The sequence below is a fragment of the Empidonax traillii genome, unplaced genomic scaffold, assembly GCF_003031625.1.
Source record: "Empidonax traillii isolate 1590-97213 ecotype Southwest subspecies unplaced genomic scaffold, ASM303162v1 scaffold754:size369281, whole genome shotgun sequence".
In the NCBI taxonomy this organism is placed as follows: Eukaryota; Metazoa; Chordata; class Aves; order Passeriformes; family Tyrannidae; genus Empidonax; species Empidonax traillii.
Window position 1 is genome coordinate 235,070 of NW_020955947.1, and position 11,860 is coordinate 246,929.

The window sequence follows — 11,860 nt, forward strand, 5'->3', positions numbered from 1 at the left end:
CATAAAGTATCAACACCAGCAAGGATAATGTGACGCTGCAGTGACATCAGGTGATTACAGATAAATGCATTTGTAGAACTGTTCCCCAATACAAAAGGTTTAATTGTCCCTCCAGCCGCTTCTGGCCATAACTTAGGACTTTTCTGGGATCCAGTATGGCAGAATGAGTAGAAGGCTTGGTTTCCATTTCATTTTGTCTTTTAATTTAAGAGGCAATGGAGCATTTTCAGAACACCTGAACTAAATTTCATCAAAGAGCATACCATGCATTTTGTCTGACAAAGAAGCCTCATTTTCAAGTTTAGGATCTTCAAGAGCATTCAATTCCTACACTTCAGAAGCAATTTTGCAATGTACACTTTAACATTCTTCTATAGAATATCCACACAGAAGTGGCATTCAGTGCTGGCAAAAATAGTCTCCTTAGGATTGACATTCCTGGTGAATTCCCAGACTTGCTTCCATGCTCTAAAGGAACAGCCATTTGCTCTCCTTACAAGCACACAATTAACATGAAACAACTGTCTCAGTCATTTCACTGGTGCTACATCTCAAACCTGAATGTTAACTGTAGGTGTAAATACAACATTTTATGGCATCAGAGCAACACTAATTCAATTTGCACTTCCAAATTTTAAAAAAGACTGTTTCTAAAGTGGGCAGAGATTTTAGATAGATTTTTTTCTAGATATCCGTCCTTTGATAGAAAAGTTACTTGAGTGTTACTTGCACTGCTATACAAGAAGTCACCCTCACTCTTTAGAGCCCTGCAATGCTCCAGCTGCTCAGAGGACACTGCCAGTTTTGTCTTTGCTGCTCTGAGCTCAGCTTGATTCAACACTGTTCTGTATTTCTAAAAGATCACTGAATTGAGTAATTCCCAACCCATTTTCTCAGTGCAGTCCAGCGAGGTGTTGGTACAACAGCCACACCCATCTGTGGCTTTCCCTTCCACACTGAGATTCAGTGATCACACTGATCCCTGGCTCTGTGCACGGCCCCTAAACCAGCCCCAATCCATGCAGTGATCCCTGACCAGCCCCAATCCATACAGTGATCCCTGAGCCAGCCCCATCCTACAGCGATCCCAAAGCCGATCCCCGAGCCAGCCCCATCCACGCAGTGATCCCTGCCCGGGTGCCCCCTGCCCCGCGCCACGTACCACGGTGCTGCCGTTGTGCATGTTGTGGGTGTCCTTGTGCGCGTGGGCGCAGAAGTCGATGCAGGCCGTGACCCCGGAGAAGGGCCGGCCCGCCTGGCAGCCCAGCCGGCAGTCGGGGCCCATGTGCTCGTTCTCCACCTGCAAGGACAATAAACTACAGCTACTTGGGACTCAGAGGGAGGGGCTGTGAGCCCCAGGGCCACCACCTCCCTTGTGGCAGAGTGAAGGCAGCCGAGAAGCCGCAGTGATCAGAAAGCACATACTTCCCTTTCAAACACGGAACACTTCTGGCTGGATATCAGCAAGATAATCAGGTCAGCCAGAGTCAAAGTGTCTTGAAATAGTAAAACCAATTTATTTACAGTATTATCTCTGAGCCTTTTTCACCTGTGCCCAGCTCAGGGCATAACTTAACCCCCAGTTCAAATCCAGAGGTGCAGTACATCAGAACCTGCCAAACGCCCACAGAAGCAGCAGCTGCACCGTGAGGTTTGAGACGACCCTGCTGCTCCTGCTGCTCAGAGCTGAGTGTCACACACCTACCTGGTTCTGGAAGGCTTCCGGAGCGAGCTTCTTATACACCGGAGCCACATCAGTAGCCAACGTTTGCAGATTATTTTCCAGAAGTTCCTCCTGCAGAGAAAGGCGACATTCAGTGCTAGAGGTGGCTTTGAAAGCATCTCAGCCAGGTGAGAGAGGCCCGACAGCTCAGCCTCTATCTCCTGTTTTATTAATCTGACTTCTGTCCTGCTGCCTTTTGTCACCAGCCATAAATGTCTATTTGGTATGACCAAAACACCAACACTGTTAGATATAAATCAGCAAACAACAATGGAGGGGATCTGCTGGGGCAAAGAAACCCAACATGGGGGAACTCATTTCTGCACCAGTTCTGATTCGTGTCAAGGAGCGAGGCACATTCCATACAAAACCAGAGGACAAAACTCACACCCTGTGTGAGTGGGGAAAGAGCCTCAGGTCTTCTTTTGGTGTTTTGCCTATGAGCCTTAATCCACATTGACACAGCCCTGCTAAAAGAAGCCCAGGTTTCCAGCACATTTCCTTTAACTGTACGAGAAACTCCCAATTGCATTTAACATTCATTTCAGCTCTTTGGTCTTTTCTCAGAGGTACATTTCTCATATTGCAACAGAACTTCCACCAGGAACATTTGTTAACTCTTTTGTTCTTTGGAGGTACAAAACTCAGGACTTTATGGAAATACCTATTAGATTTGGAAATACTCCTTTCCTTAGGCTAAGCCACATAAACTCAGAATTAGCTGGGTGGGCTTGTATGGCAGCATCACATTCAAGTTCTTATCCTAAGTTTTCACTTCTCCAGAAAAATCACCAACCAACTGGTGACAGACCCGCTTTGTTCTCCTGCAAGGCCCAGGCTTTGGGACACAATTGCAGCTTCATTTTTGCATCGTGTGGAAATGCAAAAAACAACAGCTGGTTTTGTTTGAAAAAACCCAAACCCACTTGTCCCCATATCCTGTAGACACCAGTGTACAGGAGACTCACTTCTTTCCATGCAGCATTCCCTTCCAGGACAGTGTGTTTTGAACTCACCCCACAGCCAGTTCATCAGCTGGAAATGCCTCCACAAGGGTTTCTGAACTGCACTGAAGGTAACATATCCTCCATTATCTACCCGAGGCACCATTCTTACCTAGGGATATTAACTTATAACTCTTAACCCATCTCACTCCATCCACTGCTTCAAATGATCCAACTCTTCCTGGACTTTAAACTTATCTTTTTCTTGATTTGCTTTCGTAATTGAAAATTTAATTTTATTTATACCTCTTAGCTTTATGTCATCTGCAATATCATCAATAGCCAGCATTTAGCTAAAAGAAGTAGCTGCTAGAAGAAATAATGCCAAAAACAGGAGTGCCACTGAGCCTGCTCTGACCACAGAGCTTCTGGAGCTGCCTCAGCTCTGTGTTTGCTCAGACTCACAGGGAGGTTCTGCCTTGGTGGCTTCCCCAGCTAATTCAGAGCATCCCAAACCTACAGAGAATGTGCCTGCCCAGAATGCTCCATGAACAGCTTTAGACAGAGGGAGAACCTGAACACACAGGGAATGGCAGAAGGCAGAAGGAACAGGATTCCTCAAATAACAGAAGCCAAATAGACACATTTTTCTATAAATAAAGTTTATAAAACAATTCCCTCTCGAGACAAGCAAGGCTGGGTTAAGCCAGTTCTGCCTCCAGCTCACAACACCTTTATTCCTTCCTCATGAAAATATTTTCAGAGTAAAACACTAATGGGGTTGGGTTTTTTACATGTTTGTTACTTCATATAATCCATCATAAACTTCTGTGCTGCCTCAACCTTTGTGACATCATCAGCCCTCCTAATCAGCAATTAACAGAATCACTTCACTGCATCTTGTTTTAGTGTAGCCATTCCTTCAAAACATTTAAAAAACATGCTGTCCACAGAAAAAAACCCAGTTTATTCTTGGTGACAGAGGGAAGCCCAGGCTGTCAGCTGGTCCTACAGAGGTGGGAAAGCAGTGCAACCCCAAAGTATGACATTTTCTGTGCCAAGGCAGAAGCCTTCAATGTCTGAGCTACAGGCTTGGTCCTTAGAGAAACCCTTGAGCTGTTTCTTACACTTCCAAAGAGTGAACATTTCCCACAGGTTACACAGAGAGCTGAACACGCAGAGAAGCATTTAAGGATAATTTTAGGGCATTTAAATACATAAGTGACACTGAGTTTTCATCCAGTGGAATAATGATTCTGAATACTACAGTTAAAAAACCTGAATTGGCTGTGTGTCTGTGGTAAGCTCTGCACATGTGTATGAGAGAAAAGGGGATGGGGACTCAGAGATTCCAATTCAAGTTCTGAAAATCATCAGAAGATGTGTTTGGAGGGAAAAAAAAAAAAAAAAAGAAATCTTACTTGCTTAGGGTCATCAGTGAGAAGCCTAAACTTCCTGGGATTTTTGCTCCTGGCAAACTTACAGCCATTGAAATACATACTCCATGAACAGCCAAATGAGAATGATGCTCCACAAGTTTCTGGGTCAAGTCCTTGACATGCACAAGTACGACTAGAAAAAGAAATAAAGACAAGTCAGGTCAGCTGGCAACACAGCTCTTGGGTCTGGGGTGTTTTTAGGTCAATGCTATTTGCTGTTTCTTTTATAATACAGAGCATAAAACAAAGGAATTGGTAAAATACATGGCTTAACCAGATATTTTCTGCGAAGGAAATATTCATGTGTAGAGGGCTGACTTTTCTCCCCAGGATGACAGACTCAGCTCCCCCAAGACCTAATTCTAGGAAATAAATAGTCAGTCACAGCTCTGTAAATACACTCGTGCTACTTTCATTTTGAATTCTCCAGTTGGATAATGTTTTTGCCCAGGAAAATAGCCCTGCAGTAAAGGTTGCCCCCAAACCCAGTAGTTACTGTGTTTTGTGCAGCAATACCATTAACTCCAAATTGATCTGACTTTCAAAGTGAACCCTTTAGGAACACAGGCATTAAATTCGGGTCCCTGAACAGCCATGAGGCTGTGAAATGTGAGCTACACAGAGATCAGCACAAAGGCAGCACTGCACTTACAATATATTCTTATTAAACCAACTCAGTTCCTCTCAGAGGCACAGAGAGGGAGATCCCGGGTTCAGGATCACGGCTGTTTTAACAAGTCCCAGCCCAGCTTGGTGGCAGCTCTTGGAGCCCGGTGGGTGTGCAGAGGGCACTGGGGCAGCGCGCACAGAGCCAGGAGGAGCTCACGGCCACCCCCTCCCCAGGCACGGCACGTACGACTCCCACAGAGCCAGGCAGGAGGTGTGACACAGGTGACACCCTGCGGTTTGGGATTCAGGCACCCTTGTGCAGCTGCAGCGCTGCTTGGCCAGGCTGTCCCCGCGAGCCCAGGCAGCCCAGAAGGAAGAAGGGACTCACTCCTCGTTGAGCGCGCACCGGCGGCTGGTGGGGCAGCCGTACTTGCGCAGGCTCTGCGTCAGCTCCTTGTACAGCGTGTCCGCCAGCAGGTGGGGGATGCCCTCCCAGGCCAGGATCAGGATCACGATCACAGCTGTCTGGCAGTGGTGTCCCGCCCGCTGCCGCACCAGGCACAGCAGCTTCTCCTCGTCGCTGCTCCTGCGGATCACCTGCAACGACCAGGGGGTTATGTGTGAGCAAACACCTCCTCAGCTGCTCCTCTCGGGGAGGGGTGAGGCCCCAAAAGCAAGGAATGCTGCTGCCCAAAGAGTGCCCAAGGGCAGGCAGGGCTGGGACTGCATCACACTCAGCCTGGGATAGAACAGGGTTTTGTGTTGCTTTTTTACCTGCAGGAGGGACAGCAGTGTGTTTGACAGGGGGAGGAGGATTTTTGGTGTTGTACGCAAGCAATAAAGGAGATGCATTACAAGGAAAATAACCTCTGGAAGGAAAGAATCCTGAGACAAGAGATCCACTAAGAACCCAACAGTTACCCTGAAAATAAGGCAGAAAGCACAGTGGCAAACCCCAGAGGGCAAGAGTGTGAAAGCACAGCCCTAAGGCACATGTGTTAGGACAGCTAACAGTGTGAGAGATCAGTACCCTAGAGGTCCCCACCTTGCAAATATAAGAAAACAATGAAAACAGATTGTGTTCTTAGTGAAGGAAGCAGTGGGATTTTTCAGAACCTCCATTAAAGCTCTTAGAGTGGTGAAGCTGTTTCTGATCTGTCTGATGTACAAAGCCATCTCTGGCAATCTTATCCCTCAAACACAGAGACTAACCCATGTGGAGCAGTCCAGTACACCACTGGATAAAAAGGGGGGAAATTATCAAAGAACTAGACAGTCCTACTCCCACATGTTTAGGGTTTTGCCACAATCTGGATGTTGCATTTAAGACTGCCAAAAATCGCCTTAAGGCCAGGTATTATAGAACACGGTCTCTGAGAATACATTGATTTATTCTTCTAACACGTTTTAGCCAGCACAGCCTGTTTGAGGCCTCCAGAAAAGGTGTCAGTGCTCCAGGGTGAGGCTCCAAACCCCTCAGGCAGTAGAGGCTCCATCCTCCTCCTCAGCTGGGCACCTGCAGGGTTCTTGCTCTGTGAGCACCAGCCCCTGCACTGCAGATGCTTCTGCCAGCTCCACCTCAGCACTGGCTCTGGCCTTCCCCCAGCACCCCCTCCACCAGCAGAGCTCCCACAGGGAACAGCCCCAGTCACAGATAAGAAAAGCAGGAAGGCAACAGTTCCCTTTCTCTTGGAATGCCTCCAAATATCCGAGAGTTCAGGCAGATTCCCTGTTGGACTGATGCCAAAGCTGCTGTGCTGCCAGATGTGCAGCTGTCACTCGTTTGTGACCCCTGCCCTCAGCACCTCTGGATATCTAAATCATCTGAACTCCTGCACAGCAGGGACCAAAGCACACTTGCAGTTCACCTGCCAGTGAAAAGATCTGCAGCAGATGAACAGCTGGAGGGGGCACCTGTGCAGGCTGGGCAAGGAGAAGCAAGCTCAGGGTTCATTTGTGTCCAGAGAAAGTATCACCCTTCTAAAGCTGATCATGCACTCTTTACAATCAGCCTTGGACTTCATGAAGAGGAGTGAGTGGCTCTGATATATTCCTGACTGACAGGTCAGTATGTCTTACGAAGAGAGAAAAATAATCCAACTCTTTTACATTTCAGGGAAGTTTGCAGCAAACCTGTTAAGGCTGATCCACAGTTCAGGTTATTCATGCCAAAGTTTTACATTCCTGAAGCAGCAGTTCCTTCTAGCCAGAAGAACAACTTAATTTTGTTACTCAGTGTGAAGTGATGCTTTTACTCTTCTTTCTAGACCAACCCAAATAACACAGTCTGGTAACGTACAACATCAGGTGCCCTTTTTAAGTTCCCATGTAGCTCTAAACTGGAAAAACACAGTCCAGGAAAAAAGACAAACAAACACCAAGGAAATGTATAGTTTCCTTTAAACTAAGAGCACACTTTCCTGCATTAAAGTGTAGCTGGAATTGGCTTCATTGTGCACACTGTAGAGAATGCAATACTCTTACTGGACCCCAAACCATTTTCCAACCCAACACCTTCCAGGCCACAAAGGCACGTTCATGCATTTTTTAGTTGTGTGAATTTTACATCTCTGGGTCAGTTACATCATCCACTCGTCGGATCCTTTTGTTCCCAGAGATCAGCCCTTCTCTCACCTGGCACTGAGCTGGGCACTGAGCTGGTTCCTGAGGTGGAGCTGGAGCCACTCTGCTTCCCCAGAGGAGCTGGGGATGCTCTCCCGGGCTACCCCCGGCACTCCTGGAGCAATAATGAACGGAGCAACAACTGAACCCACAGCAGTGCCACGCTCAGGGTCCAGAAAAAGCACCTTGGAGCAGGACAGCTGAACTCCAGAGTGTTTCCCCAGACTGGGAACCAGGCACAAATCAGCTGGCAAACCTTGTGTCCAAAGGTTTTGGGCATTACTCACGATTTCTGTGATGCAGTTAACAACAGTGATAAAGTAAATCACTTAATACTTCAGTTTGTTTAATTTTGGTCCCTAATGCATTTACAAGGAATGAGCAAGTAAGCATTTGTTAAGCAGAGGAACTTTTAAAGCTACGCTTTTAGAATGGGAAAATAAAAACTTTTCCCCTGCAATTACTTTTCCACACAAGCTAACCATGACTTCTGAGTGACTCACATAGCAAAATAACATGATCAACAAAACAGACTTGAACAAGTCTGTGAGGCATTATGTAACACTTCAACACAGCGAGCAAGAGGACAAGAGGAAACGGCCTCAAATTGCCCCAAGGAAAGTTTAGGTTGGATCTTAGGAAAAATTTCTTGCCATAAAAGACTGTCCTGTCCAGCCCAGCCCAGCCCAGCCCAGCCCAGGCTGCCCAGGGTAGTGGTGGAGAGCCCATCCCTGCAGGGGTTTAAAAGGTGTGGTGTTTAGGGTTGTGGTTTAGTGGTGCCCTTGGCAGCGACGGGTTAATGGTTGGACTCAATCTCAGAGGTCCCATCCAGCCTAAACCATTCTATAACGCCATGGTCAGGTTTTTGCAGGTAGGTAGGGCCAGATTACCCCTCAACTCATTTGTCATCAGTACTAAGTATCCATCAAGACCCCCACATTCACAAAGAACACTGTTTCAGCTGCACTTCAGCAAGGGAACAGGCCCTACCAAACTCCTCCACATGCTCCACCAACACGCCCCAGCCCCGCTCTGCACTCACAGTACTGGGATAAGTTCCCTGCTGCCACTCCCTCCCTGTGTGCCAACACAGCCATGTCTAGGGCAAAAGGGAACACCAAAACGGGACCCAGCTCCTTCCAAAGACACACACATACTGGGCACACAGCACCACCAGGACCACCCCTGGAGGTGCTGATTTGGGCAGGACACTCAGTTGTTTGGATCACTCCCAAAGCCCCGTTTTGCCCAGCCCTCTGGTGCTGGAGTTGTGCCCCACCAGTACCACATCCTGCATTCCTGTGGCTGTCCAGGTGTCCTTGATGTGCACACCCAAGGGAAGGCAGCAGCTCAACTGATTCATTTTCTCAGCTAGCCCAGATATTCCCAAGGAGCTGAGAACATGAGCAAGCCTTCGAGGTGAGCCACAGCCAGGTGGGACACAATCAGCGGCTGTTCTGGCAACAAACCACAGGTGAACCTCTGTGCTAGAAGCCACAATGGCCTAAGCTTCCCCAATTTTCTTACCAGAGAGCATCAGCCAAAAGCTATGAGAGGTTTATTGAAGTGCTGCCCTATGCAGCAGAATTTGCTCCAGCAATTTAGTTGTGGGATACCCACGAGGAAGACTTAGATTTTTCACACCTCGCATACAAGGAGAGTGAAGAGAAAAGGATCCCAAAAATTCAAGAATACAAGAACAGGATGAGGTCAGAGGAGCACAGTCCAGCCTTATCCTGACCCTGAGAGTGACAAACAGCAGTTGCCTCTGGATGTGCAGCATGAGAGGCATTGGGATGCCCAGATGTTTCCCAGCAAAGCCAGGCACCTTCCAGGCACTCGCTGGCAGCTCAGGGCATGGCTCTACCCTGCTTTCCAAGCACTTGCCTTTTGTGCATTTCCACTCACTTCTAAATCCATGCAGCATTTTAACCACCCACTGCATTCCCCAGAAAAGCTTTATTACAGACTACGTGACAGAAGAAACATGACCCTTCCTTGGTGCTGAGCTCCCCCCACCAGTGCCCTCCACTGTAGCTCCAGGATGAGACTGGAGAACATCAAACCATTTCTGGATGGGTTGCAATGACCAATCAGTAGAAGTTCCACTGTCAATGAAAGCTCGTCCAGCTGTCCAAATGCTGGAGTTCTACTTCCTTGGCAGGAGCTCTAGAACAAGGGATAAGTCCACAGTGAATAAGAACGTCCCCGGCCACGAGCCAGCCCATCCACGTGAGCAGGGACACGCCTTTGGAAGTAGCTCAGTCCGACTGCAGAAGCTCCATGTACCAGATGCTGAATTCCCATAGGGATGAGAAATTAACTTTCCAATTACGATCACCAGAAAGAGTTGTGGTAACTTCAACATGATTTAATCCAGACACCACTAGCAAAGAGCATTAGATTTTAATCGTGAGTTAAAAACACTGCTATAAATTACCGGATAAAAACCCCCAAAACAACAGAACTGTCAGAAAGGTCATTTTAGGTTTTTTTCACCTCCATGTGGTTCCACTGCAGTATTTCCTCCAGCCCATTCTGAATTTCTTCAGTCAAATAACTGTGTCTCCTTTGCAGGGTATCACTAGTTGATTTGAAAGTGAGAATATATTTAGCTGTTCCCTGTAATTTCCTGGAATAGGAGACTCCTTTAGCACACTGTGGCTCTGACCTGCAGATTTTGCCTCTGTACAGAGTCTGAGTCTCAGTCTCTGCTGAGTTCCAGTTCCCTCCCAGCCCACAGCAAGGTGCTGGTCACACCTGCTGCTGGGTACCTTAACACAGCTTTTCTCTTTCATTTTTACTCTAGTATAAGTATTTGAATCATTCTTCATGTTAAACAATATTAAATACTTTTATTCATAAATCACATAAATGTTTCTAATCATTTTGAATCTCAAAGCACTGCAGCACTTATGGAGAACGTGATTTAGCCATGAAGATAATTCAGTAAATGAAATAAAAGCATGAAGTAAGGTAAGCAGAATGGAACTGCACATCCTCTTTGGCTGCCTAAGATACAGCCAGTCCAGCAGAATTTAAAAGGCCTTTTCAAATCTATTGCAAGAATTCCCCACTTATGTCCCAAAGAACACGAGTGTTCCACTGTCCCCTCCCTTACAGGCACCAGAACCTCCAGGGACATCACTGCCAAGCACAGAAAATGAGCATCAGACAGGTAATTTCCTTGAATAAATCACATCTCTTCTAGTACTAACAACAGCCGATACGTGGAGAGCCATGCAAGGAATAACTTCTCAGTTCTCTCACTTTCTCAACTCAAACCAAACTAGCAAACTGAAAAAAGTATCTGTGTCTGTAGAATAGTTTATTGTTATTAAGGCTCACTCAGCATTCCACAAATTGTAGTTTCTGGGATTTAGCTACAAATTCCCATCAGTTCAGTGATCTAGAAAATCTTGGTTGGAATACGGGGCTATCTAAGCATTACTTTCAAAACAGTAATTTCAGTGGCTAATATCAGGTTTGTGTCTGTACAGGACTGTAATTTCAAGTTTAACTATTTTAAAAGCATTTCTAATGAGGTTTTTTATCTTTATTCTACACCTGCTTTTTTTTATATGGCCTACTAATAAATGGACAACATCAAGAAAATAAAGATCTATCAAGCTATAAATAAAGAAAACAAATCAAAAGAGGCCAACTGTACACAAGAATTTAAGAAACTACTTGCAAAAGGCATAAAAGCCACATAATATTGTATTTTCAAAAAAGATAAGGCTCAAGATGGTCACAAACAAGAAGTTTGGGAAGATTCCCATGTCAGAAACCTTCACATGGAAGGATTTTCACAGCCAAGGATTTTCTCTGAAGTTTAAAGCCCTGTGGTTAAAGGACAAGTGTAAAAGTGGTGAGAGGACAAGAGTAAAATATTAAATCCAAACCCAAACACCTGTCTCCCCAAACAGCAGCTACCTGCCAAGTTCAGATAATATCCCAAGAAACCCAAGGAAGAAACACTAAGTAAGTACTAAATGTGACATGCACTATGTCGATTTATAATGCATTATTACTGGAGGGCCTCAAGATTCCCAAGAGGATACAGCTTTGTAAAAGCCCCAGGAAGAACTCAGTAGATTCAGTGATCCCAAACTGGTGTGTGAGGGGCAGGGATCAGTCAGTGATCCCTGGGGGGTGTGAGGGGCAGGGATCAGTCAGTGATCCCAAACTGGTGTGTGAGGGGCAGGGATCAGTCAGTGATCCCTGGGGTGTGAGGGGCAGGGCTGGGATCAGTCAGTGATCCCAAACTGGTGTGTGAGGGGCAGGGATCAGTCAGTGATCCCTGGGGTGTGAGGGGCAGGGCTGGGATCAGTCAGTGATCCCAAACTGGTGTGTGAGGGGCAGGGATCAGTCAGTGATCCCTGGGGTGTGAGGGGCAGGGCTGGGATCAGTCAGTGATCCCAAACTGGTGTGTGAGGGGCAGGGATCAGTCAGTGATCCCTGGGGTGTGAGGGGCAGGGCTGGGATCAGTCAGTGATCCCAAACTGGTGTGTGAGGGGCAG

General features: G+C 46.7%; 1 protein-coding gene across 6 annotated transcripts in view; it reads right to left on the minus strand.

Annotated features, from left to right (window-relative positions):
• Nucleotides 1-11,860, minus strand: part of TET1 (tet methylcytosine dioxygenase 1) — a 69,539-nt gene that overhangs the window by 12,098 nt on the left and 45,581 nt on the right. For 5 of the 6 annotated variants that reach the window (XM_027900838.1, XM_027900840.1, XM_027900837.1 and 2 more), the window contains 4 exons: nucleotides 5,104-5,312; nucleotides 4,089-4,239; nucleotides 1,706-1,795; nucleotides 1,163-1,300 (listed from right to left, as the gene is read on the minus strand). In XM_027900838.1, coding sequence (XP_027756639.1) covers nucleotides 1,163-1,300; nucleotides 1,706-1,795; nucleotides 4,089-4,239; nucleotides 5,104-5,312 — 588 coding nt within the window. The remainder of the gene's footprint in view (nucleotides 1-1,162; nucleotides 1,301-1,705; nucleotides 1,796-4,088; nucleotides 4,240-5,103; nucleotides 5,313-11,860) is intronic. The other variant, XM_027900841.1, reaches the window with a different exon arrangement.